This window comes from Ovis aries, chromosome X (genome assembly GCF_016772045.2).
Source record: "Ovis aries strain OAR_USU_Benz2616 breed Rambouillet chromosome X, ARS-UI_Ramb_v3.0, whole genome shotgun sequence".
Lineage (NCBI taxonomy): Eukaryota > Metazoa > Chordata > Mammalia > Artiodactyla > Bovidae > Ovis > Ovis aries.
In genome coordinates, this window is record NC_056080.1 from 18,057,908 (window position 1) to 18,083,544 (window position 25,637).

The window sequence follows — 25,637 nt, forward strand, 5'->3', positions numbered from 1 at the left end:
CCATTACCAGTCTCTCTCCACCTTCCCCAACACCCTTCAGCCCCAGGCAGCCACTAATCCACGTTCTGTCTCTGTAGATTTGGCTATTCTGGACATTTCACATAAATAGAATCATACACTGTGTGGATAAAGCTTTTCATTTGCTTTGGGTATATACCTAGGAATGGGATTTCTGGATCACATGGCAACTCCATGTTTAAGCTTTGGAGAAACTACCACTGCTTTTCAGCGTGGCTCCATGGTTTTATATTTCCATCAGCAGTAGACAAGAGTGCCAAATTCTCCACACTCTCACCAACATTTGTTATTGTCTTTTTGATTACTGGGAATGAAGTGACAGCCCACTGTGGTTTGGATTTGCATTTCTCTTAAAGACTAATGATGTTGAGCATTTTGTCATGTGCTTATCTTCTATTTGCATAATTTCTTTGACAAAGAGTCCATTTGGACCTTTTGCCCTTTTAAAAATAGGGTAATCGTCTGTTTATTATTGAGTTGCAAAAGCTCTTTATATATTATGGATACAAGTCCCTTATCAGATATGTGATTTGCAAATATTTTTTCCTCTTCTATGGGCTATGTTTTTACGTTCTTGACAGTGTCCTTTGCAGCATATCACAAGCCATTTTGACACAAGGAGAATAGGACTTATAAAGTAACACTTTGCCTTTTCTTCATGTTTCAGTAATAATATAGTCCATTCCTCCACTTCACCCCCAACAGGAAGCAGAAACTGCCAGCATAAATCTTTGGAGAAATCCTCATTCCTGGCCTGATACAAACTAGCATTTTCACAAGTGACGTCAGTGTGCACCTTCTTTTGTGGCCAATGACTGGAAAATGGGCTCCAAGGAAAACTATAAAAACAGCAAAACCAGAATTAGGAAGAAGAAAGCTAGAGAAAACTTTCAACATTTCCGTTCTAAGATTTTTAAAAATACTATGCTATAAAAGGACACATTTTCTTTGCAACCTTGTAATGCATAATAATAGTAATTTTCCTAATGTGCCTGTTCATCTGAGATTATTTCAATGACTAGTGCAGCCTTCAGAAGGGCAGAGATGCCCATTTCACAATTGCTTGCCAGTATCCTGCTGTTGCCACACTTCAATCTTCCCATGTTTCTTCCAGCTCTCACTGGGCCCTGATGACTAAGTGAGCCTCATAAGAGTTGTGAATTCTGGCTTGAATAATATCTTTAAATGCAACCCCTGTGGAATAAAGGACCTGGCTAACAGGCACCTTCCCCACAGGTGGAACACACAGCTCACCTTCTCATTGTCTCCAGTAATTTGAATGCTTGAAACATACCCGAGTCCCTTCTCCTGATGTCCTTCCTACCTCCCCTGCTCCCGCCCCACTGATGAGAAAACTGAAAAGTTCTGGATTAGTCTTTTCCATTTAGTTGAACAATTGTTCTGTTCTTACTTCTGCCTTGCCCCTTACTAAGCACATACCCTGGAAAATACTTTGCCTCAATGGAGAGATGTCATTTGGACTGGAATGGGGAGTTGAAGAATAGAGTGGAGATGCTGTAGCTAAAGGTTAAATCTAGGTGTTTTTCTAATTTCCTCTATTTTATTTTAGACTGGTTATTCATACCAATTAGAAGCTGACTGTGGCTCAGATCATGAACTCCTGATTACCAAATTCAGACTCAAATTGAAGAAAGCAGGAAAACCGCTAGACCATTCAAGTATGACCTAAATGAAATCCCTTATGATTATACAGTGGAAGTGAGAAATAGATTTAAGGGCCTAGATCTGATAGATAGAGTGCCTGATGAACTATGGAATGAGGTTTGTGACACTGTACAGGAGACAGGGATCAAGACCATCCCCAAAGAAAAGAAATGCAAAAAAGCAAAATGGCTGTCTGGGGAGGCCTTACAAATAGCTGTGAAAAGAAGAGAGGAGAAAAGCAAAGGAGAAAAGGAAAGATACAAGCATCTGAATGCAGAGTTCCAAAGAATAGCAAGGAGACATAATAAAGACTTCTTCAGTGATCAATGCAAAGAAATAGAGGAAAACAACAGAATGGGAAAGACTAGAGATCTCTTCAAGAAAATTAGAGATACCAAGGGAACATTTCATGCAAAGATGGGCTCGATAAAGGACAGAAATGGTATGGACCTTACAGAAGCAGAAGATATTAAGAAGAGGTGGCAAGAATACACAGAAGAACTGTACAAAAAAGATCTTCACGACCCAGATAATCATGATGATGTGATCTAATCTAGAGCCAGACATCTTGGAATGTGAAGTCAAGTGGGCCTTAGAAAGCATCACTACGAACAAAGCTAGTGGAGGTGATGGAATTCCAGTTGAGCTGTTTCAAATCCTGAAAGATGATGCTGTGAAAGTGCTGCACTCAATATGCCAGCAAATTTGGAAAACTCAGCAGTGGCCACAGGACTGGAAAAGGTCAGTTTTCATTCCAATTCCAAAGAAGGGCAATGCCAAAGAATGCTCAAACTACTGCACAATTGCACTCATCTCACATGTTGGTAAAGTAATGCTCAAAATTCTCCAAGCCAGGCTTCAGCAGTACATGAACCGTGAACTCCCTGATGTTCAAGCTGGTTTTAGAAAAGGCAGAGGAACCAGAGATCAAATTGCCAACATCTGCTGGATCATCGAAAAAGCAAGAGAGTTCCAGAAAAACATCTATTTCTGCTTTATTGACTATGCCAAAGCCTTTGACTGTGTGGATCACAATAAACTGTGGAAAATTCTGAAAGAGATGGGAATACCAGACCACCTAACCTGCCTCTTGAGAAACCTATATGCAGGTCAGGAAGCAACAGTTAGAACTGGACATGGAACAACAGACTGGTTCCAAATAGGAAAAGGAGTACATCAAGGCTGTATATTGTCCCCCTGCTTATTTAACTTATATGCAGAGTACATCATGAGAAACGCTGGACTGGAAGAAACATAAGCAGGAATCAAGATTGCCAGGAGAAATATCAATAACCTCAGATATGCAGATGACACCACCCTTATGGCAGAAAGTGAAGAGGAACTAAAAAGCCTCTTGATGAAAGTGAAAGAGGAGAGTGAAAAAGTTGGCTTAAAGCACAACATTCAGAAAACAAAGATCATGGCATCCAGTCCCATCACTTCATGGGAAATAGATGGGGAAACAGTAGAAACAGTGTCAGACTTTATTTTTGGGGGCTCCAAAATCACTGCAGATGGTGACTGCAGCCATGAAATTAAAAGACGCTTACTCCTTGGAAGAAAAGTTATGACCAACCTAGACAGCATATTCAAAAGCAGAGACATTACTTTGCCGACTAAGGTCCGTCTAGTCAAGGCTATGGTTTTTCCTGTGGTCATGTATGGATGTGAGAGTTGGACTGTGAAGAAGGCTGAGCGCCGAAGAATTGATGCTTTTGAACTGTGGTGTTGGAGAAGACTCTTGAGAGTCCCTTGGACTGCAGGGAGATCCAACCAGTCCATTCTGAAGGAGATCAGCCCTGGGATTTCTTTGGAAGGAATGATGCTGAAGCTGAAACTCCAGTACTTTGGCCACCTCATGCGAAGAGTTGACTCACTGGAAAAGACTCTGATGTTGGCAGGGATTGGGGGCAGGAGGAAAAGGGGCTGACTGAGGATGAGATGGCTGGATGGCATCATGGATTCGATGGACATGAGTCTGAATGAACTCTGGGAGATGGTGATGGACAGGGAGGCCTGGCATGCTGCAATTCATGGGGTCGCAAAGAGTCGGACATGACTGAGCCACTGAACTGAACTGAAGAAAGCTGAGCACTGAAGAATAGATGCTTTTGAACTGTGGTGTTGGAGAAGACTCTTGAGAGTCCCTTGGACTGCAAGGAGATCCAACCAGTCCATTCTGAAGGAGATAAACCCTGGGATTTCTTTGGAAGGAATGATGCTAAAGCTGAAGCTCCAGCACTTTGGCCACCTGATGCGAAGAGCATCAGGGTCATTTGAAAAGACCCTGATGCTCGGAATGATGGAAGGCGGGAGAAGGGGATGACAGAGGATGAGATGGTTGGATGGCATCACTGACTCAATGGACATGAGTTTGGGCGGACTCTGGGAGTTGGTGATGGACAGAGAAGCCTGGTGTACTGAAGTCCATGGGGTCGCAAAGAGTTGGACACAACTGAGCGACTGAACTGAACTGATTCATACCAACTATAGTTCTACTAGTTAGTTCCTTGACTCTAGAAAAAAAAAATTTAGTTACCATTTGAGTGGTAATCTTAATACTTTTCTCCTAAGAAAATACATTGTACCTGAGGGCCAAGTAAATAGTGACAAAAGGGAAACAACCAGCTTGCACTATATTAAATGTGTTTGGAAAAACTCTAACATGCAGTAATTCAACAAGAATTTATTGAGCATCTATTATGTGTCAGGCATTTTCCTTGGTGCAGAAGTTATCAGAATGAACAAGACAGCCAAAGTCCTGCCATTATGTTGTAAATAGATAAAGAGATATGGATAAAGAGATATGGCTATAGACAGATATACCTGTGTATAGATGCTATAAATATTGTATGGACATAAATGATTGTAATCTGCCATAAAGTACAAAAAACCAAACAGAATGGATGAAGCATTAAGCATAGATTGTGTGTAAGATATTAGTTTATGAAATATAGGTGAAACTCACAGCTTGTTTTAATTATACACCATGAGTGAACAAGTAGATTATGAGAAAAATGTGGACTTCATAAGATTTATTAAAAATAATAAGTTATTTCCCTTTAAAACATGCTGCAGATGGAACATATGATGGAACAAGAGTAGCACTTACAGATAGATAAGGATGGAAAGTCATTTGGTATGAACATACAATCTCTGAACTGACAGTCACCCCCTAAATTGATCACCCATTGGTGACACCAGGCACAGTCCCATTCTAGTCCTACATGTGCCCTCCACCTTCTTGAACTGACAGAATATATTTATAATAACTGTTTTACTATACTTGTTTATGGATACTATCATGTTTTATTACTGGATCTTTTCCTATTGGTTGATTTTTCTCTTCATTCTGGGTCATGTTTTCCCACTTCCTCACATGCCTGATGATTTCTTATTCGATGCTACACACTGTGAATTTTACTTTAATGAATACTGTGTATTTTTATATTGTTATAAATATTCTATATATTCTTATGTTCCTATATAGGAATATATAGACATTTTTATATTCCTACAAATATTCTTTTATATTTTCTGGGTTGGGAAGATCCCCTGAAGAAGGGAAAGGTTACCCACTCCAGTATTCTGGCCTAGAGAATTCCATGGACTGTATAGTCCATGGGGTCACAAACAACTGGACACGACTGAATGACTTTCACTTTACTTTCACTTTCATAAATATTCTTGAGCTTTACCCTGGGACACAGTTACTTGGAAAAACAGTTTGATCCTTTTGAGGCTTGTTTTTAAGCTTTAAGAGGGATCAGAGCAGCCTTTGGGGCTTCCCTGGTGCCTCACAGGGTAAAGAATCCACCTACAGTGCAGGAGACCTTGGTTCAATCCCTGGATCGGGAAGATCCCCTGGAGAAGGGAGTGGCTACCCACTCCAGTATTCTTGCCTGGAGAATCCCATGGACAGAGGAGCCTGGTGGGCTATAGGACATGGGGTCGCACAGAGTTGGACACAAATGAATGGCTAACACACACACACACACAGCAGACTTTAGACTAAGGTTAATTAATCCCTACTACTGAGGCAATGCTATTCCTAATTCTACATGATATCTTATGATTTATGAATTGTTCCATTCTGGCCAATGGAAACAAACTATTTGGGTCCTGTGGGACCTCCAAGGATTGTTCCCTCTCATCCATTCAGGTAATTCTTGTCCCAGCCCTGAATGTTTTCTTTACCCCCAAGCGCTGGTCAGTACTCTACTGAAGATTCCAGATCTACACACCTCTAGAACTTGGTGCAGCTCTCTCCTCCCCAAAACGCAAACTGGAGCCTCTGTGGCCTCACTGGCATTCCAGCTCCATCAACTCAGGATGATCCTGAGGCTCCCTAGACTGCCCTTTCTCTCTTCTATGGCCTAGAAACTCTCACAGGCCACTAAGCTGGGAAATTATAGGGTTCTATTGTTCCCCCTTTCCCCAGGATCTCTGTTCTGTGTTGTGCTATATGATTTTTTGCAACCTTTTTTCTGGAAAAGTCCAAAATTCTTTTAAAGCCGAGACTGAGAAAGTTCTAACATTAGACTTCCCTGGTGGTCCAGTGGTTAAGAATCTGCCTGCCAATGCAGGGGACACGGGTTCTCCACACCTACTGAAGCCCACATGCCCCAGAGCCCATGCTCCGCGACAAGAGAAGCCACCGCAATGCGAAGCCTGTGCACTGCAACGAAGAGTAGCTCCCACTCGCTGCAACTAGAGAGAAGCCTTCTGGCAGCAATGAGACCCAGTGCAACCAAAAGTTAAATAAATAAATAAAAGTTTTAAAAGTTTTAAACATTTAAAAGAAAAGCGTTTCCTCCCTTCTCTACTTTAGGCCTGCTGCAGACTGCCCCCTTGCGGCAGGAAAAGAAGGAGCAGTGTTGGCTTCTCCACCTTCTACCCTACCAGCCACCTCTCCAAGATGGAGGTGTAGGGAGAGGGGCTGAGACAACCCCACTCATGGGTTTCTCATCCTGAGGAAATGCATACTGTTCACTCCACACTTGTCCGCTATGTCCTGAAAACTTCTTGGGCCATATGTCGCAAGCCATCTTTTGAGTCCTTTTCCTAGGCTCCTAGTGAATAGTAGGCAACCCTCCAACATGGCCAATGGCAGGGAAGAACTCACCAGCACACTGATCTCTCTCCAAAATACTCTTCTAATTTCCAATTCTCTTTTCTGGGACTTCTCAGCCTCACTTTGAAAATGAGCATCTTGCTTCTGGTACCAAACCTTCCAGAACTCTCTCCTCTCTGCCATCAACCTTCTGCTACCAGAACCGTTCCAGATGATATCTGCTTCATCAGCCTAGGGCCTGGAGTGAGGAGGATGATATAACGAACCAAAGCCCTCATTTAACTTAAAATGGACATTGAAGAAGAACTTGAAAGAGATGAAGCTGTTAGCCATGCAGATATGTACAGGAAGAGCACTGCAGACAGAGGCAAGGGCCAGTGCAAAGGCCCTAAGGCATCCTGGCATGCTCAAGCAACAGCAAGGCCAGAATCTCTAGATATTTAGAATTCCGTCATTTCATTTTTTAAACAGATCTAGTTTCTAGAAAGTTCTTCCATATATTTAAATAAAATCTTTTCTTATAACTTCCACCCATTTATTCTAATTTAATTCTTCTTCCACATGGCAGCTAAATACTGCTCTTGGGTCTTCTCCCCCCTCCCACACCTTTCAGTCATTTCTCCATGATATAATTTCCAGGCTACTCACCACCTTGATGATTCTGTTATCATATTCAAGAAATCCTTCAGAGATTGAGTGTAGCTTTTAACCAGTTTGCCCCAATGGTATCATCTTGACAAACTATAGTATGCTCTCAAAACCAGGATACTGGCATCAAGACAGTCAAGATACAGAACAGTTGCATTGCTACAAGGATCCCTCTTGTTGCCCTTTGACTGCCACAACCATCTCCCTCTCACCTCCCATCCCTAACTGCTGGCAGCCATTAATCTGATCTCCATGTCTATAATTCTGTCATTTCAAGAATGTTCTATAAGTGGAACTATACAGTATAGAACCTTGGGATTCATCCAAGTTGTTGCATCAGCAGTCCTTTCTATTTATTGCTGAGTACGATTCCATGGTAGAGATGCACCATGGTTTCTTTAATCATGCGCCTTTTGAAGGACACCTGGCTTGTTTCCAGTCTTGGGCCATTACAAATAAAGCTATGATGAACATTCATGTATAGGTTTTTTGTGTGAACATAAGTTTTCGTTTCTGTGGGATAAATGCCTAGGAGTGCAAATTCTGGGTCGTATGGTAGTTGCCTGTTTAACTTCTTAAGAAACGGACAAGTTGTCTTCCAGAGTGACTACACCATTTTACATTCCCAGCAGCAAAGTATAAATAATTCAGTTTCTCCACATCCTTACTAGTATTTGGTGTTGTCACTTTAAAAAATTGTAGCCATTTTGATAGGTGTGTAGTAAAATCTCATTGTGGTTTTAATATGCATTTTTCCAAAAGGTAATGATGTTTAACACTCTTTCATGTGCTTTTCTGCCATTTATCTTTCTTGGTAAATGGTTATTCATATCTTGTGCCAATTTTCTAATTGGAATGTTTGTTTCTTTTATGGTTGTGTTTTGAATGTTCTCTATATATTTTAGATAGTTGTTTTTCACATATGTAGGTTGCAAATATTTCTCTACCAGTCTGTAGCTTGTTTTTTTAATTCTCACAGGGTCTTTCACAAACACAGCAAAAGTTTTTAATATTTTTAAAAAATTCTTTTTCATATTCTTTTCAATTATGGTTGATTACAGGATATTTCATATAAACCCTGTGCTATAGGCTTTTCAGTGGTGCTAGTGGTAAAGAACCTGCCTGCCAATGCAGGAGACGTAAGAGACACGGGTTTGATCCCTGAGTTGGGAAGATCCCCTGGAGGAGGGCATGGCAATCCACTCCAGTATTCTTGCCTGTGAAATCCTGTGGACAAAGGAGCCTGGTGGGCTATGGTCCATAGCATCGCACAGAGTTGGACACGACCAAAGTGACTTAGCACATGTGCACGTGCTATACAATAGGATCTTGTTTATCCATTTTATATATAATAGTTTGTATCTGCTAGTCCCACGCTCCCAATCCAACACTCTCCCTCCCCACCTCCTCCTTGGCAAGTCTGTTCTGTAGGTCTGTGAGTCTGTTTCTGCCTTGTAGATAAAAGCTTTTAATCTTGATGAGGCCTGCTTTATCAGTTTTTTCATTTATGGATGGTGCTTTTGATTCCAAGTTAAAGAACTATTTCCCTAGACTTAGGGCTCAAAGATTTTCTCCCTTTTTTCTCCTAAAAGTTTCATAGCTTTACATTTTACATTTAAAATCCATTTTTGAGTTAATTTTGATATAAGGTGTGAAGCTTAGATAAAGTTCATTTTTTGCCTTTGGATGTTCAATTGATCCAGCACCATTTGACGAAGAGGCTCTTTTCTTCACTGGATTGGTTTTACACTTCTGTGAAAAAACAACTGGGCATATTTGTGTGCATCTATTTCTGGGTTCAATATTCTGTTCCACTGACCTATGTATCTATCCCCCCACCAATACCACATTGCCTTGATTACTGAGCAGGCTGCATAGCAGCCCCTACTGTGAAGTGGAGTGACTACTGTATATAGCATATATATACACATATATATATACTGTATTGGAGAAGGCAATGGCAACCCACTCCAGTACTCTTGCCTGGAGAGTCCCATGGATGGAGGAGCTGGTGGGCTGCAGTCCATGGCGTCGTGAAGAGTCGGACATGACTGAGCGACTTCACTTTCACTTTTCACTTTCATGCATTGGAGAAGGCAATGGCAACCCAATCCAGTACTCTTGCTTGGAGAATCCCAGGGACGGGAGCTTGGTGGGCTGCCATCTTTGGGGTCGCACAGAGTCGGACACGACTAAAGTGACTTAGCAGTAGCATATACTGTATATACTACTGTATATAGTGACTACTGTATAGTTCTTTATTTCTCTTTTCCAGGATTGTTTTAGCTAAATTAGAGCCTTTTTCTATATAAATTCCAGAATAAGCTTGTCTCTGTCTATAAAAACCTTATTAGGCTTTTGATATGAACTACATAAACCTATGGATCTATTTGAAAATATATTATGCTGAATCTTCCAATCTATGAACACAGTATTCCTCTCCATTTATTTCAATCTTCTTTGATGTCTTTCATTAGAATTTTTTAATTTTCAGCATCCAGATCTTGTACATATTTATTAAGTTTATATACAAGTATTTAATTTTTAAAAAGCAAGCATAGTCATTTGTTAGCATGGAGAAATGCAAGTGCTTTTGTGCATTGCATTTGTATTATTACATGGCTTTGCTGAACCCACATATTAGTTCAGGACAGTTTCTTCTTTTGCCTCCTTTGGGATTTTCTATGTGGACAATCATGTAATTCACAAAAAGGGTTAGTTTTATTTCTTCTTTCCAAAATTTATGCCTTTTATTTCTTTTTCTCCCCTTATTGCTATGGCTAGAACTTGCAGTTTTATGTTGAATAAGAACAGTGAGAGTGGATGTCCTTGCCTTGTTCCAATCTTAAAAGGAAAACATTTGAACTTTGACCCCAAGTAAGATATTAGCAGTAAGTTTTTTGTAGGTGCTATTTATCCAGTTAAAGAAGCTTCCTTCGATTTTAGGTTCACTGAGAATTTTTTTTTTTATTGTGCATGGGTATTGGATTTTTTTGAAACACTTTTTCTGTATCAATTGATATGATTATATGATTTATTCATCTTTAGCCAACTGATATGGTAGATTACATGAACTGATTTTTGAATGTTGAACTTGCGTGGTTGGAATAAATCCCACTTGGTGTGGTGTGTAATTCTCTTTATGTATTGCTGGATTTTGTCTGCTAACATTTTATTAAGGGTTTTTGCATCTAGGTTCATGAGATACACTGACCTGCAGTTTTCAATTTTTTGGTACTATATTTGCCTTGATTTGGCATCAGAGTAATACCAGACTCAAAAATGATTTGGGAAGTGTTCTGTTCTTCTTGATTTCCTAGATGAGACTATGTAAAATTGGTGTTACTTCTTTAAATATTTGATAGAATTCTCCAGTGAAACCATTTTGATCTGGGGGTTTCTTTTTCAGAGCTTTTATAAGTTCTTTTCCCCAGTGGTTATAGGATTGTTAGGATTGTCTATTTTGTTTTGGTTGAATTTTGATATTTTGTGGTTTTTCAGAAATTGATCCATTTCTTTTAATATGTTGTATTTATGATCATAAACTTGCTCATGGTATTCCCTTATTATTCTTTTAATGGCTACAGGATCTGTAATGATGTTCCCTGTTTTATTTTTGATTTGGTGATTTGTGCCTTCTCTGCTTATCTTTGTCAGTCCTGGTATTTATTCAAGTAAATATAAATATTTAAGTGCTGATGAACCATCATTCTTCATTTCTGCTACTGTTTTTGACTTCTAGCCATTTGAATCTTTCTTACAGTTTCCATCTCTGCTGAAATTACCTATCTGACCTTGCATCTTATCTACTTTTTTCATTAGAACCTTTAACATATTAATAGTAACCATAATCATTCTAAATTCATTCTCTGATACTTCCAACAGCCATGTCATGTCTAAGTCTGATTCTGATAATTGCTTTGTCTCTTCAGGCTGTTTCCTTGCCTTTTGGCATGCTTTGCGATTTTTGGTTGAAAGCCACACATTTTGTATAAGGCAGTGGATATTGTGGTCATGCTCAAGTTTGTTGTCTCTATAGACATCAGAGATATTAAATTCCTCTAGTGATCTTTTTTGGTCCCTCCTCTTGGTTTGGGGGCTTCCTTTTGTGCTGTTCCCTAGTCTATCTCTTACAGCTCTTCCTTCTGTAATCCACTGTTGTTATTCCCGGAGTCTTGTTAGTGTGCTCGTGGGGCATGGTGCAGTGTCTCTAATAATCTAAGCCTCAGTTTCATCACACTTGCTTCTGCCCCTCCTCCATCTCTTTCCCCAGATACAGTGGGTATCCAACAGCATTCTCAATCAACAGCCTTGAGGCCCTTCTTCCTGAAGATTAAATTTTTGTTTTTTTAGGCGAGATGAGAATCGAGGCTGAGTGGAATTGACTCCTCCAGCTGTGGTGGTATATCACCAGTGCCCTTTGACATGTCCTCTCTGCTGCAGAATAAGCCTTTTGCTCCTTAAGGGAGAAGGGTCTGACTGGAATTCTCAGTGATTCCTAAGCCAGTACTTTCAACCCTGCCCCATACATTTTCTCTGGATTTTCTGTGATCCTCTCTGTAAGAGCCAAGAGGGGTTCTTGGAGGAAATGTCTGCAAAAAGTTTTAACCCCTCTCCCCAGGAGCATCGTGCTCTCAAGCTAGACCACACTAAGCCTCAAGAAATTTGCTCTATTTTCTACTTTGATATTCTTTTCCATTTCCATAGTATCTGGTGGCTTCCATCCCTGGTAAGTAAATGTTCAGGTCGCATGTCTCAAAAAAAAAGTGCTTATGTCTCTCCAGATTTTAAAATGGCTGTTCTTAAAACTCAGTTGGTTCTTACTTTCCAGTCTCTCTAGCTTTCTTCTTATTGGAAGCACGGGAAGGACATCCTGCAGCTCTCTACATCTCCGAACTGAAACTGGAAGTCTTATTCAACCAAATTTGACCTACAGATGTCAATTCCTTATGGTTTAACCTAATAGACCATGGCATAGTTTCTGGAGGGTGCACCCTGTTCTGCTGCAGCCAAAGTCTAACTAGAGATTTCTGAAAAAGATTGCTAAGTTTTATTCTACACACAATTCATTGAGAGTGAGATCATTAAAACACAGATTGCTGGGTCCTTCTCCAGAGTTTCTGAGTCAGAAGGCTGAGGGCAGGGCCCGCGAATTTTCATTTCTACCAGTTACCTGGTTGGTGATACTACTAACTGCTTTTTTGGGGATCACACCCCAAGAACCCTATGGCATATCTCAGAGGCTCAGGGCACATCTACATGTCCTTCTTATCCATCACTTTGACAGCAAATGGTCAGTCCTGGGGGGCAGTGATTAGGTTCTCAGCTGACTTCAGAGAACTGTCAACAGTTAAGGATCAGGAATATGCTCCCTCTTGAATCCATTCTGCACAGTGAATCTAAGTAAAAAATAATACTTTATGTCTTTAAACAAAGGTAGCCACAGCTTTATAATAGCCAATGAAAGTCTTAGAGATGACGGTGTACAGACCCTGTGAACTTGTTCTAGATCCATGGTGATGTTAGCACACTCCTTTGGGTCCAGGTGTTGAGTGAGACTCAGGTACAAGGACCTCTGAAGGCTTTCTTTATTAACTGTTTTCTTATGTCACGAATCCTACCAAGTGCTACAGTTTTACACTTAAAGAGTTTTAGTAAAGGTAAAACTGGCTGCTCAAATGTATAGAATAAATCCCAATTGGCCTCAGTCACAATGACCAATTCATCTATTCAATCAATAAACATGTATCAAGTGCTTACTATGCACTTGGCAATGTTTCAGGTGGTAGGGACATAGCAGTGAAGAAAATAAAGTCACTATCTCATGGTGGCTTCATTCTAGGGAGAGTAGACAGAAAACAAGTAACTGTGTTTGTGTGTGTGTGATTAAAACAGAATGAAACACACGCTCCTATGGGAGAATCTGAGGGAGAACTAAGGCTATTGTTGCTCTTTTATTTAGCAGGTTAGGGATGGCCTCAGGTTAGAGATGACGTTTGAGAAGTCACTAGCCAGAAGGAAGAGATCCAGACTTGACACCAAGGGAGGTTTAGGTGACTACAACTTTAGGGGCAGATGGGTGGCTAGTCACTTTTGTATACTAATGTTAATTTGACTATGTTTGTACTCAGTCGCTTGGTCATGTCTGACTCTGCAACCCATAGACTGTGGCCCGCCAGGCTCCTCTGTCCATAGAATTTTCCAGGCAAGAATACTGAAGGAGGTTGCCACTTCCTACTCCAGGGGAATCTTCCTGATCCAGGGATCGAACCCACTTCTCTTGCATCTCCTGCATTGGCAGGTGGGTTCTTTACCAGTGAGCCACTGGGGAAGTCCCTCAACTATGTTTATCTTCAGACAAAAACTATCCTTGCTAAATAATCTCAGGTAACTCACACTCCACTTCTAGGAATTGCCTTAAGGGTAAACTGGAAATGCGGACATAGATTTATGCCAAAAGGTGTTCATCATAACTTTATAACATAAAAAACTAGAATTAACCAAAAAATGTCTTTTCCCTGATCTCTCCACCCTCAAGGCTCCATTAGGCACCTCTGTTCTGCAGTTCCAAAGCCCCTGGACTTCTCTCTGGTCACGCTCTCTCACTGCGGAACACTTGCCTGCTTACCTGAGCTTATCTGAGCTCCCTGAAGAGAGGCTCTACATTGCATTCAGCAACTATCATGGTGTCCGGCACATCATAAGCACTCAACACATGTTCCAGAAAAGGTTGCTTAAATGCTCTCTGGCATATCTAGAGACAGAATATTATGCAGCTACTATAAATCATGCTTTTGAAAAAAAGTTAATGGCAAAGAAATGATAAACTAAGTATAACCTATAAAACTACAGACACAGAATGACCTCCATTAGGAGACACCAAAATTATTAAAGGCTGTATCTGAATAAAATTAGGACAATTTCACCTGTTTTTTAAAATTCAAAGCCTCTCACATCTCTTTTTTTATGTTCTGATAATCTTAATGCCCAGACCATGCAGCCATATTGGCCAGGAACTGCCCCTACCCAACCCCAAGAAAGCAAGAAGGCACAATCCTACCAATGTCCCTGTGGTGGAGATGTGGAAATACTTTCTGCCTTTCTCTTTACAGTTTTTATTTTCTACTCTGGGTATAATATTAGCTTCACAATCGGAGAAAAAGTAAGTTAGCTAAAAATACTCAAGGTAACAGAGTGAGTTCCACATTTGAACTTATGGTCACTACTCTGGTCTTCTAAACCTTAGAAGATTCATTGGTAGGCATGACATGGGACACCTTAGCACGTGGTGGCCCCTATTATCTCAAAGCGTCTCACTCTCTCCTCTGCCTCCTTTTGTCTTTCTCATCCTCTCTGCCACATTCTCAGCACTAGACGCACCCTTGTAAAAGCAGGTCATTTATCCTTCCAGGCCCGAAGTTCCCTTTGAGACTTCTCTTCTCTCTTCATTCCAGATTCACTTCCTCCATGGAGACTGCCTTGATTGAGAACAAACAAGAACATTTTTTTTGAGAGCCTCTTTGGGCCAAGGCAGGGGGGGATAGGTGGGTGTTTCATAGAAGGGTCCCTGTTCACCTACAGCTCCAGCCCCAGTCAAGTTCCTTGTTCTCTCAGATTAGGCCCCATACTAAGAAATACTTATTAAGTTTCAAGAGAACCCACTCCATTTCCCTGAAGACATTTCTGTTTTTCTCTTAGGGAATAATCTTGGAAATGCTATTGACTTCTTTGTGGTTCTTCTGTACCTTTGAATCACTTTATTAGCTTGGTTAGTTTAACAATTAGCTTGTAAACCCTTCATGTTGATGTATGGCAAAACCAATACAATATTGTAAAGTAATTAACCTCCAATTAAAATAAATAAATTTATATTAAAAAATGAAAATAAATAATTTAAACCTTAAAAAAACTTAACACAAATTATAATGAAGTTTTGCATTTCCAGGGCACTTTCCCAGCAAAGCACTCAAAGTTTGCTGACACATCTTAGTTTCTTGGAGAACTAGTCCTTCTATAGGGGTGAGAAGGAAAGGAAGCATTCATGATTTAAATGGCCCTGTTTGTATAATTAAATTAAATCTGTTGCCATTGAAATAAGACTGTCCCATGAACCTGGTTCTCCAGGAACTCTTCTTTTTTAGTCAGTTTTTTCCCCCTGTTTTTTCCTTAGAAAATTCTAGTTACAACCTACTAGGTTACCTTGTTCTATTGTTTTGTTGAAGATACTTATCACCTATTACTCCAACAGGAAAAAAAGCAATAATAGCCCATTTTACTGGGGCTTCTGAATTCACAGATACGGTCTGCACTCACTTTTTCACTGATGTGGAGAGGCTGCTCCATGGCCACTCCAGTTCGGGGTCACTTAAAAAGGCATGAAGTTAAACCACCTCAGGAATCGGCAGCTGCTTCATGGATTCTCCCTGGCTTCAGACACTGCCTTCTGCTCCACATGTTGGGAAAGCCTAGCGACAGAACTAAGAATGACATCCAAGGTTCAACACCTTAAGAGACAGGACTCCTCTCTGTTCATACCACACTGACAACCGTTTACTTCCGGCCAGGAAAGAGTTTTTCTGCCCTGATCGTTGTGTTTCCTCATTAGAGCCAGTCTGGGGAATGGCATCTTATTCTTCTGGCTTGGGTCGAAAGAGCAAGCCTTCGCTCTGTTGGAAACTGCAATTAGCCACACTGGACACCTATCACCCACACAAGCATTGCTTTGTTAGACTTTTCATTTGTACAAAACCAAACAGAAAAGCTTTTATTCTCTTTTTTAACCAAATCCCTTTGGTGCTAAAACATCTTGACATTAATTTGTGGTAAAATAACTAATTTGTGATAAAATAACTAGAGGACTAAAACCTAATATTACACACAAAAAAGGAGATCATGATGACCTCAGGTTACAATATAAAGGCCTTTGTAGGACCTGGGGCTTATTTTTATACAGATCATGGCAACTGTAAGCAATAAATTATAGACCCTGTGGTTTTCCCATCCAGGAGATGGTTATGTAAGGAAATAAAAAGCCTGTGATTAGTAAGCAAAGACACACACGTGATCACAGGTACAGGCTGTCTTTATGGGAGAAACAAGTGTGCTTGAGTATGCTGTCTAGAGGGCTATGCATGAATAAAAATGGCTTTACACAATTATTTGAATAATAATTTAATGATTTTTACACTAAAAAGAATTTAGACCTAACTTGAATCTTCTGCTTAAATATGAAAGTAAAAGCAAACAACTTGGAAATGGAATTCACAGCCACAGATTTTAATGGGTTATTTCTCTTCACTAGGGAAAGATGAGGGAGGAGCATGATATTCCATGTCTTCTGAAGACATTTATCTGAGAGTAATCAAATTGTGGAAAATGGAGAAAAATGACTTGAATTCCAAGATGTCATTCCTCTTGGACCATGACAACTTTGAACAAAAATATTTTCACAAAACTTCATTTTAATCATCTTCTTTACAAAGCACAATACTTAAGACTTTTCTAAATACAACTTTAGAAAATGAAGCAAAAAAATAATCTCCATAGATGCTGGTCAAGTCCATGCTGAATGCAAAAGAATTTTTTCAGAAGTGGTACTTCCAAGCTTTTCAATATTCTTGATGGGTCCATTTTGTAAAGATGGCGGCTGTTTAGGCAGTGGCTCATCCAGTTCCATGACTGTAGAATCCTCTTGCTGGCTAGCCCATAGGGCAGGAAGGAAGCTGCATATGCCAACTTCTCTTTTTAGAATTGCTTGTCCTTCTCCTGAAAGCCAATGACTCTATGAGAAGGTAACATCCCTCTTGTATTCCAGGTCACCAATGCCCCACAAGGGTGCTCCAACCTCTCAATTTAACTATTCACAATCGTCTGTATACACATTATATAAAACTATATCATTAGGGATTTTCATAATGAGTGAGATATCCAAACGTAAAAGAATCCTATCCTCATTCTTATATTAGGTGGCAGGAATCTCTGAAGGCTTCAAACTTAACATAGAAACTCTTAGAAGCACAGGAACGTTTTATGTCACTCAGAAACATGGTGCTCCTGGCCCCCATCATACTGAGGGCAAGGTAGCTGGAAAGGCAGTATGTTCAGATGTGAGAGTGAAGGGTGTGAAGCTTCTTTCCTTACACACTCCATCCCTTAACTATGCCCTCACCCCAGAACCCCACCTGGAAGACCAGGGTGTCCAGGGATCTGTGAATACTCTAGAGAAAGTAGCTGCCTCTAGCAACAAGGCTGAGTATGTAGGTGAGAGGGAGGAGGAAGGAAGGGAGAGAGGAAGAGACGTTTATTTGTAATACTTTTGATAATCAACATGTGGTTGGGTTGGGTTTTTTTTTTTTTTTGCATCACTCCTTCATTTTAATCAATTCTCAGTCTTTGTCGTTGTGCGAATCTACTGATGTTTAGTAGCTTCACTTTAAAACTCAGGAAATGGACAAAGTAGCTTTTTAGAAACACATAAAACATCTTCAGGGGCCATGAAGGGACCACCCCCCACACCCCAATCCCCAAACAGTCTTGCAATACTGTATGCTTCCCTTATTTTCAGCTAAGGATGAGAAAACAGTTACAGAGTCTAGGGCTGAACTCTTCATTGGCTACAGAGATAAAGCAGACAAGCAAACACCAGTTTCCTTGGGTCGGAAAAAGCAATTCCAGGAATGCAAGAGCGAGCCAACGGCTACACTTCAACAAGCGCCTCCCCCCTTTCTCTTGGACCTGAGGAAAGGGTTACAAGAAAGCAAGGCAAATGACATCATGTGAGTACAGTTTCCACAACAGCACACACGAGGACCCAGTGCAGGAAAGAATACAACATTCCCCCCCCTTGGTTTTCATTTTTACTTTTATTTATTTTTGCTTTAATAATGCATATTCTGTTCACTCAAAAGGTGCAAAGGACAGGAAGCAGGGGTTTAACTTGGCTGATGAAAAATCAAGCAGGGGTGACATTTCTAGTTCATGAACCTAAAACTAGAACTTAAAAGTCACAGCTGGTACCAAAGAGCGCGCCCAACTTCACAGCTGTCTCCTCTTAGGACCTTTGGTTAGGCGAGGGAAGCTTTGAAGACAGTGGCCTCTAGTGGACTTTGATAAGTGGCTAGAAAAAAAATGTGTGTGTGTCTTTTAAATCATGGTAGCTGCATCACAAAAGCTCCAATCAAGAGGGTGGTAAAAAGAAGGCACAGATCATTGCAAATACCAGAATTTCTCTTTCTCTTTTTGTAAATATACCATCATATATAAGCTAAAATTTATCTTAGGGTGGTGGGGTTTGCTGGCAGAAGGGACAGGTTGGACCTAAAATTGCATATGTAATAGAATCCTTGAGGGGGACACAGAGCGAGGCAGCTTTCCACGTAAGCGAAAAGAATGGGACGCTCACTCCGGACTGTGTGTAGTACAAACACTGGGGAAATCTGTGGCAAAACACGATTTAAAAAAAAATCATAAAATTATAAAGCTTGTAAACGAAGAATCTAAAATTACATTTTATTAATGGAAAATATCATCAAAATAGTACCACTATGGACTAAACTGCCTGAGTTTTCGTTTCGCGTGAGATCTCATAGTAAAAAAGCCTTTAGCACAATTTGCTCTGTTTAAGTCACAACCAGTGCCAGACCCAGGACTATACCATGGGGAAGAATCTCCTCTTGGATGGAATTTGTGTTGTGCTATCAAGACTTTTGTGCTAATCTTCCAAACAGGGATGTGTTGAGGCAAACCTTTAATCTTTTGGCACAAGGTTATTTTGGCTGGGGCAGAAAATTTGAGTCTTGGACTCGGGATGAATAATGCAACATTTCATTTATCAAGTATTCATTTTGATTGAAGAGCTTTCTTTATGTCATTAACTTCCATCTACAAAGGAAAAACAAGAGCCAAACAAAATCACAATCAATTGGCTGGCTAGATAAAAGCTGGAAAGATAAGCAGCCTGGTTGATTAAAAGAAAATAATCAACTTGACAGTTTGAAAGGTGAAATGAGTGAAATGGTATCTGAATGAAGAGTTGATCACGATGCCAGAAATGACATAAGCCAAAAGAATAGGCACATCGACACGAAGCTCGAGGAGAGGGTAGATGTTTGAATTCTCCAGCTACAAGTGTCCAAAATTTGTCAAAAGCAAAAATACAACAATAATTCCAGTTTCTTGGTCAGAGGGTAGAGAAGGTTGTCCTGACACCCTGGACCACTTGGCAGGGCTGGAAGGCCACTGTGCTTGGGCCCAAGGGGGTGTCGATGAGCACTCCCAAAGTGATGGCATGCAGTCACCGATCCTTTAAACACTATGGATCCCAGTCACCACCAAAGGAATTGACTGCGTGAGAGCGGAAAGCCCACCATTTCCAACTCCTACATGCTCTGCCCTCTGGTCATGGCTGAGTTAGGTCAGAGAGAGGCCAGAGGGGGACAGAGCTTTGATGCCCTGCAGGACAGACACAGCTGTCAGGGAGAAGTAGAGAAAGAGCAGGCATGAAGTGTGAACGGCTGAGGTCCTTTGAACTTCAATGGCTGCATGACAGAAACACCAATGGGGTCTCCCTAGCCCCACACTCTCTGGTAGTTATGACAATGAGGCCTCCGGAAACAGCGGGGTGGGGGGTAGTTTTCACAGAGATGGATTCCAAATGAGAAACCCAACTGGGGGCACAATTGCTAATGCTTCCCTTCTCCAAGATTTCCTGGGTCCCAGGAGGGGATGTGAGTAAGGCTGTGTCATTCTAAGACAATTGTCACAGGAAGCCCATCTAAATCGGTAGAAAAATAACTCTCATCTATTTTCAAAATAAAGCCCGGACTTTGCTCCCACCCTCAACTGAGCCTCTCATGGGGCAACAGGACCCCAAGGGACCCACCTGCAACCGAAGCCGGATTTTCTTCTCTTCATCCAACTCTGACAGTAACTGCTTAATCTCTCGTCTGGAAAGCAAATGGCAGTAACATTAAACAAAGCCCAAATTTCTATAACAGGAGATAAGAAATCTCTTATTACTACAAAATCCATCTGTTCCTTTTACAAAGAACATGTGGACAGAACATTACACTATTTTCTTTGTATGGCTAAGGCTTAGAGCCTGGTGTAGATAGAAAGGCCATTACTTTTGGGTTCCCCAAATATGCAGCCATTAAATAATAGGTCTGACGTGACCTTGGAAATCCCTTAATGTAAGCTTCTTCTAGAAGAAGAAAGGGAAACTTGAGACTCAGGGGGGTGGCCTGATTTGCCCAGGGTCTAGTCTCTAGGTATCCAGGCTTGTATTTGGTTGTCTTCCCTCTCATTAGTCCTTTCTTCTAGAATTGCTAGTCTTTACATGTACTTACATTAACAATATTCATTGCAGAAATTTTACTGCTCCCCATATATATATATATATATATATACACACACACACACATCTATATGTATATATATTTCCTTAATTTTCACAGAATTTTAAATTACTAAAAGGTTAGCATTATGTTTTCAGATATTTTCACAGAATCCTACAAATAGGAACACCTGAAAACTTGCAGGTCAAAGAACTGAACTAAGGATATAGTAATTATGTCACAGATGAGGTAGACACAAGTTAGAACACAAAGCCCGGTGCCCTTTCTAACATTAAATAATGAAGTAGAACAAAACGAATCATCTCACAAACCCAGGCTCTAGACTGAGGTCACTACAACCATGCTAACTCTGGTCAGAGAGCTGTGCTCCATTTTAGGGTACTAGACACTCCAGCTTACACGTGCATGTGTGCAAACTAGACTGGGAAATTAAAAAGCAAAGGCCGCAGAGGCCTTGTGCGGCATCTGCTCGCTGCAGATGCGCGCCATGTGGTCCTTGTAGCTGGACCAGTGTTCTAGCACTGTGGTTGACACACTGGGTTCTCTGACATGCACCGGTCACGCTTTGTCCGTGTATTTATTCATGCACACGCTGTGTACCATGATCTCAGTGGGCCCTACTTAGGATTTAGGAGAGAAGTATAAGATGGGGCCTGAAACACACGGCACGACTCCAGGAGGGAATCAAGTCCAGGTAGGGGAGTTCATTGGAGAAGGAGGTGTGAAGGAAGTTGCTACGTCTTGAACCAGTGAAAAAAGGTACGTGTCTATGAGGAGGGGAGACAATGGGGGAGTTGATGGAGAAGAGCCAGGACAGAACAGGGAGGCGAGAACTTCAGGTTTGGGAATAAGGAGAGTCAGCACAGACTTGAGCTGAACGCCGCACAAAAAGTGACACAGAGAGGTAAGCTGGGAGACTGGTGGGGACCCAGCACCCCGGGGCAGGGAGGCCAGGCCCTGGAGAGGAGCCACTGTGATGTCTGATTTGAGAAGAAGTTGGCTGGGGAAGCACAATTCCAGCCGACCACGCCCAGGCTTCACAGTGGAGAGAGCAACATGGGGTGGAGCAGCCCCCAGGCACTGGTGACTCTGCACTCAGGACTCAAGCACAGGGCATTTCAGACAGGCAGGAAAGTTCTAGGCACTTCCCAGAAGGAGGGCCCCAAGGCAGGAAGCCCTGGATCCAGGAGTGGCTGATTCATCTTGGTCAGAAGGCTGAGAACCAGTGCTCTGGGACAAACTGGGGTTGTGGGGTCACTGTCTAGGCAGGGGACGCCTGTTGCCTGGACATGGATGGGGCCTGTGGGTACCCATAGCTCTCCTGTGCAAGGACAGCTAGGAGCTGGGGACTTGGAGGAGTCAGGGGCAGCCTGGCTGGCCCTTCAAGACCCGTTCTAGTCCCATCCTGCAGTTCTGCATAGTTGTCTGATGAGCCCTTGCCAGGCAGGGAATGGGTTCCTACGACACCTCCAGCCTGAGCGGAACAGAAGCAGGATATAGCCGCAGGGCTCCAAGTGTGTTCCACAGGAGCCTTATCTTAGAATGCTCTGGGGAAAAGACGATGATGTACTTTTGGGAAACACCGCATACACTAGCCTCTGTCTTCCCAGGCACAGTGAAGGCTCTGAGCAGTGCTCTAAAGAAACTAACTTGGTTTAACCCAATTATTCCCCGAAGAACATGAACACTCAGTGACAGGTAGGTGCTCACCCTCAGGTGTCCTCCCCAGGGCATGGCTGCAGGTGCCTGTGAAGCCGCCGTGCTGCTCCCCAGCTGGGCTGCTAGGTCGCTTTTGGAGACCCTTTCAGGAAACACCTCCTTGAGGTGCCTCACCTGTTCCCTCCAGAAAGAGCTAATGGGCCCCTAAACGTGCTGCACCTCGGTTTATTCGGATAAGTGCCTCCCGACTCCTAGCCCTTTTACCATTTTTGTCGCTGCACGCAGTGTCCTGGGTGGGGTGTGTGCACCGAGTGTCAAGCCTCAGGTTCAAAGAGCCCCTGCATCTTTTTCCTACTCTGTGTCCCTAAATGCAAGCCAGTTCCTACACAAGGCAGCTAACTGAAGAAATGGCAATTTCGCTGATGCCAGAACGCCGCTGGGCTGATTAAGCAGTGGTGCGTGTGCATACCATGTGTTCTGGGGATGTGATCTTTTTCACAGCCTGCTCAGCACATTGGTCCTCGTGGCTGACTCCTCCTCGACCACCCTGCGGCCAGCCTGGGCCCTTCCCAGGTGCGGCTGAGCTACCTGAAGCCTCTGGGCTTCACCCGCCCACTCCCGCCCCTGCTCCCATCATCCTGGGGGAGGCTGGCCTATCCCCAGGGAGGCTGGGACCCAGGCTGGCAGAACTCATCCTTGACTTGCAGAAAGCACCCCAGGAGGTGGTTTGAGAAGGGGCTGCAGACACTCACTTCTGCTGGTCCTTCATGGTCTCGATGATGCTTCTCAGCTCCCGGACCTGCGTCCTCAGCTCCTCCATGGCTGCCTGGCTGCTGGCCACAGGCTCCATCTTTGGTTTGCCTTCCGTGCCGAACAGAGATGGGGAGTTGGCTCTGTGTCCAACTGTTCCCAAGGAGGATGACAGAGGGGAGGATGCTGCCGAGGACAGAGGAGCCGGCCCGCCGCCGCCAGCAGCCATGGTCCCCGGCTTCGGTGGCAGGGACGCTTTGTTGTCGGACACCTGCAATGAGGCAGGACAGACAGGGTTCAGGCCAGGGAGGCATGTGGGGCACCGCCCTGCCCTGTTTACTACGACACTCTGTCTACATCACCTGCCCCAAAGTCCTCCACGTGTTCCACCCATTCATTCCTTCCTCCATGTGCCCTCAAGGGCCTTCTTGCTGCAAGCAACCCCTTGTTGCTGTTCAGTTGCTCTGACTCTTTGCGACTCCATGGACTGCAGCATGCCAGGCCCCTCTGTCTTCCACAGCTGCCTAGAGTTTGCTAAGATTCATGTTCACTGAGTCAGTGATACCATCCAACCATCTCAGCCTCTGCTGCCCCCTTCTCCTTTTGCCTTCGTCCCTTTATGTATTTTAAATTTGACCACCTTTCTGAACAGGTAGTTCCTAATTGATTTAATGTACTTGTCCAGAGGCCCATGGACCTGCTAGGCTCTTCAGACTCTGAAGTGAGCAAAACATTTTCCTGACCTTCAAGGGGCTGAGAACCCAGTGAGATGCAGACAGACAGACCAACCAACACACTGCAAATGACAGGGGAGTGCACAGGCAGGAAGGGAAGCACCCAGGAGAGACCCAGGGTCCTGGAGGGAGGGTACCAGGATGAGGAGGAGGACCAGGAGGTGGTCAGAAGGGGGCAGTTAAGTTCAGTTGAGTCGCTCAGTTGTGTCCGAATCTTTGCGACCCCATGGACTGCAGCACGCCAGGCCTCCCTGTCCATCACCAAATCCCGGAGCCTACTCAAACTCCTGTCCATCACGTCAGTGATGCCATCCAACCATCCCATCCTCTGTCATCCCCTTCTCCTCCCACCCTTCAATCTTTCCCATCATCAGGATCTTTTCCAATGAGTCAGTTCTTTGCATCAGGTGGCCAAAGTATTGGAGTTTCAGCATCAGTCCTTCCAATGAATAGTCAGGATTGATCTCCTTTAGGATGGACTGGTTGGATCTCCTTGCAGTCCAAGGGACTCTCGAGAGTCTTCTCCAACACCACAGTTCAAAAGCATCAATTCTTCGGTGCTCAGCTTTCTTTATAGTCCAACTCTCACATCCATACATGACTACATACATAACCACACACATCATGTATGGGTGTGAGAGGGGGCAGTGTGTGAGACAATGGCCTAGAGACCAAAGAGTGAACTGCAGTCAGGGGAAGCTAGAATGTCAGGGGGCAAGAGAGGTGGGGTGTGCCCTCAGGGACAGTTAAGGCTAGGGAGGCACAGGGGGCTTGTGGAAAGGGATAAGATCGGCTGCCAAGCAAAGGTCACCGTGGCTGCAGAAAGGCCGAAGGGCTGGCGGGTCTGGAGATCTAGACACTTTCTGGGAACTCTCATATAGTGAAAGCTGGACACAGTGAGGGTTTGCCTCAGGCAGTGGCCAGGAGTCTAGAGAGAAGACAATTTAGAGAGATGTGGCAATGGCAGGTTCATTCAAACAAGAGATGCAGCCCTGCCCTCCCGGAGCAGACGCCCCACAGTCACGAGGATGTGGTCCTAGACAGGCCATAGGAGGTGAGATGAAGTACAGACCAAAGGCCGCGGGTGGGGATGCGGAAGGAGGCACTAAGGCTGACCCTTTCGTGGGAGGAAGAACAGACTGAAAGCCCAAACAACAATCTCAGTTTCAGATACACTGAATTTTAGGAGCCTGATGGACAGCCGAAGGGGAAGTCCAATGGGCAGAGTCAGTGACTGAAAAAGTGAATTGGGCCAGAGAAATCACCAGATGAAGTGCAAGCCATGGGGGTGGACGACACAGAACGGCAAGAGAAGAGGCCCACTGATGGAGCCTACAGGTGCCCAGGATTGAAGAGGTGGAGAGAGAGGGAAGGACTCTTGGGGGCTGAGATGGAGAGGTGAGAGAGGGGATGGAGCCAGACCAGAAGAGGGCCCCCTGGAGGAGCTTCCAGAGGTGCTGAGAGCAAAACTGAGGGGAGCTGATTGCTGGAGCTAAGGAAGAGTGAATTCTGGTCAAGGCAGGTTGGCAGCTGAAGGGGTGGTGAGGGGCACGGCCTGCAGATTTAGAACTCCTTTTGCAAATACTCGGCTGAGAAAGGAAGGAGAAGCCTCAGGAGGAGATAGGATCAAGAAAGGGTTGGATTTGCTTTCAAAGACAGGGGAGACCCTGAGCTGGAAGATTTCTTGAGGGTAAGAGCCCAGCGTGAAGATGGAAGAGACAGACAGGAGGTCTG

At 43.1% G+C, this 25,637-nt stretch overlaps 1 protein-coding gene across 13 annotated transcripts in view; it reads right to left on the bottom strand.

Moving 5' to 3' along the window:
• Window positions 1-18,248: 18,248 nt before the first annotated feature.
• SH3KBP1 (SH3 domain containing kinase binding protein 1) overlaps window positions 18,249-25,637 on the bottom strand; it is a 332,004-nt gene continuing 324,615 nt past the window's right edge. For 8 of the 13 annotated variants that reach the window (XM_060407724.1, XM_060407720.1, XM_060407718.1 and 5 more), the window contains 2 exons: window positions 23,172-23,440; window positions 18,249-20,349 (listed from right to left, as the gene is read on the bottom strand). In XM_060407724.1, coding sequence (XP_060263707.1) covers window positions 20,211-20,349; window positions 23,172-23,440 — 408 coding nt within the window. In that variant the 3' untranslated portion in view covers window positions 18,249-20,210. The remainder of the gene's footprint in view (window positions 20,350-23,171; window positions 23,441-25,637) is intronic. The other 5 variants (XM_027963245.3, XM_027963243.3, XM_042242249.2 and 2 more) reach the window with 1 other exon arrangement.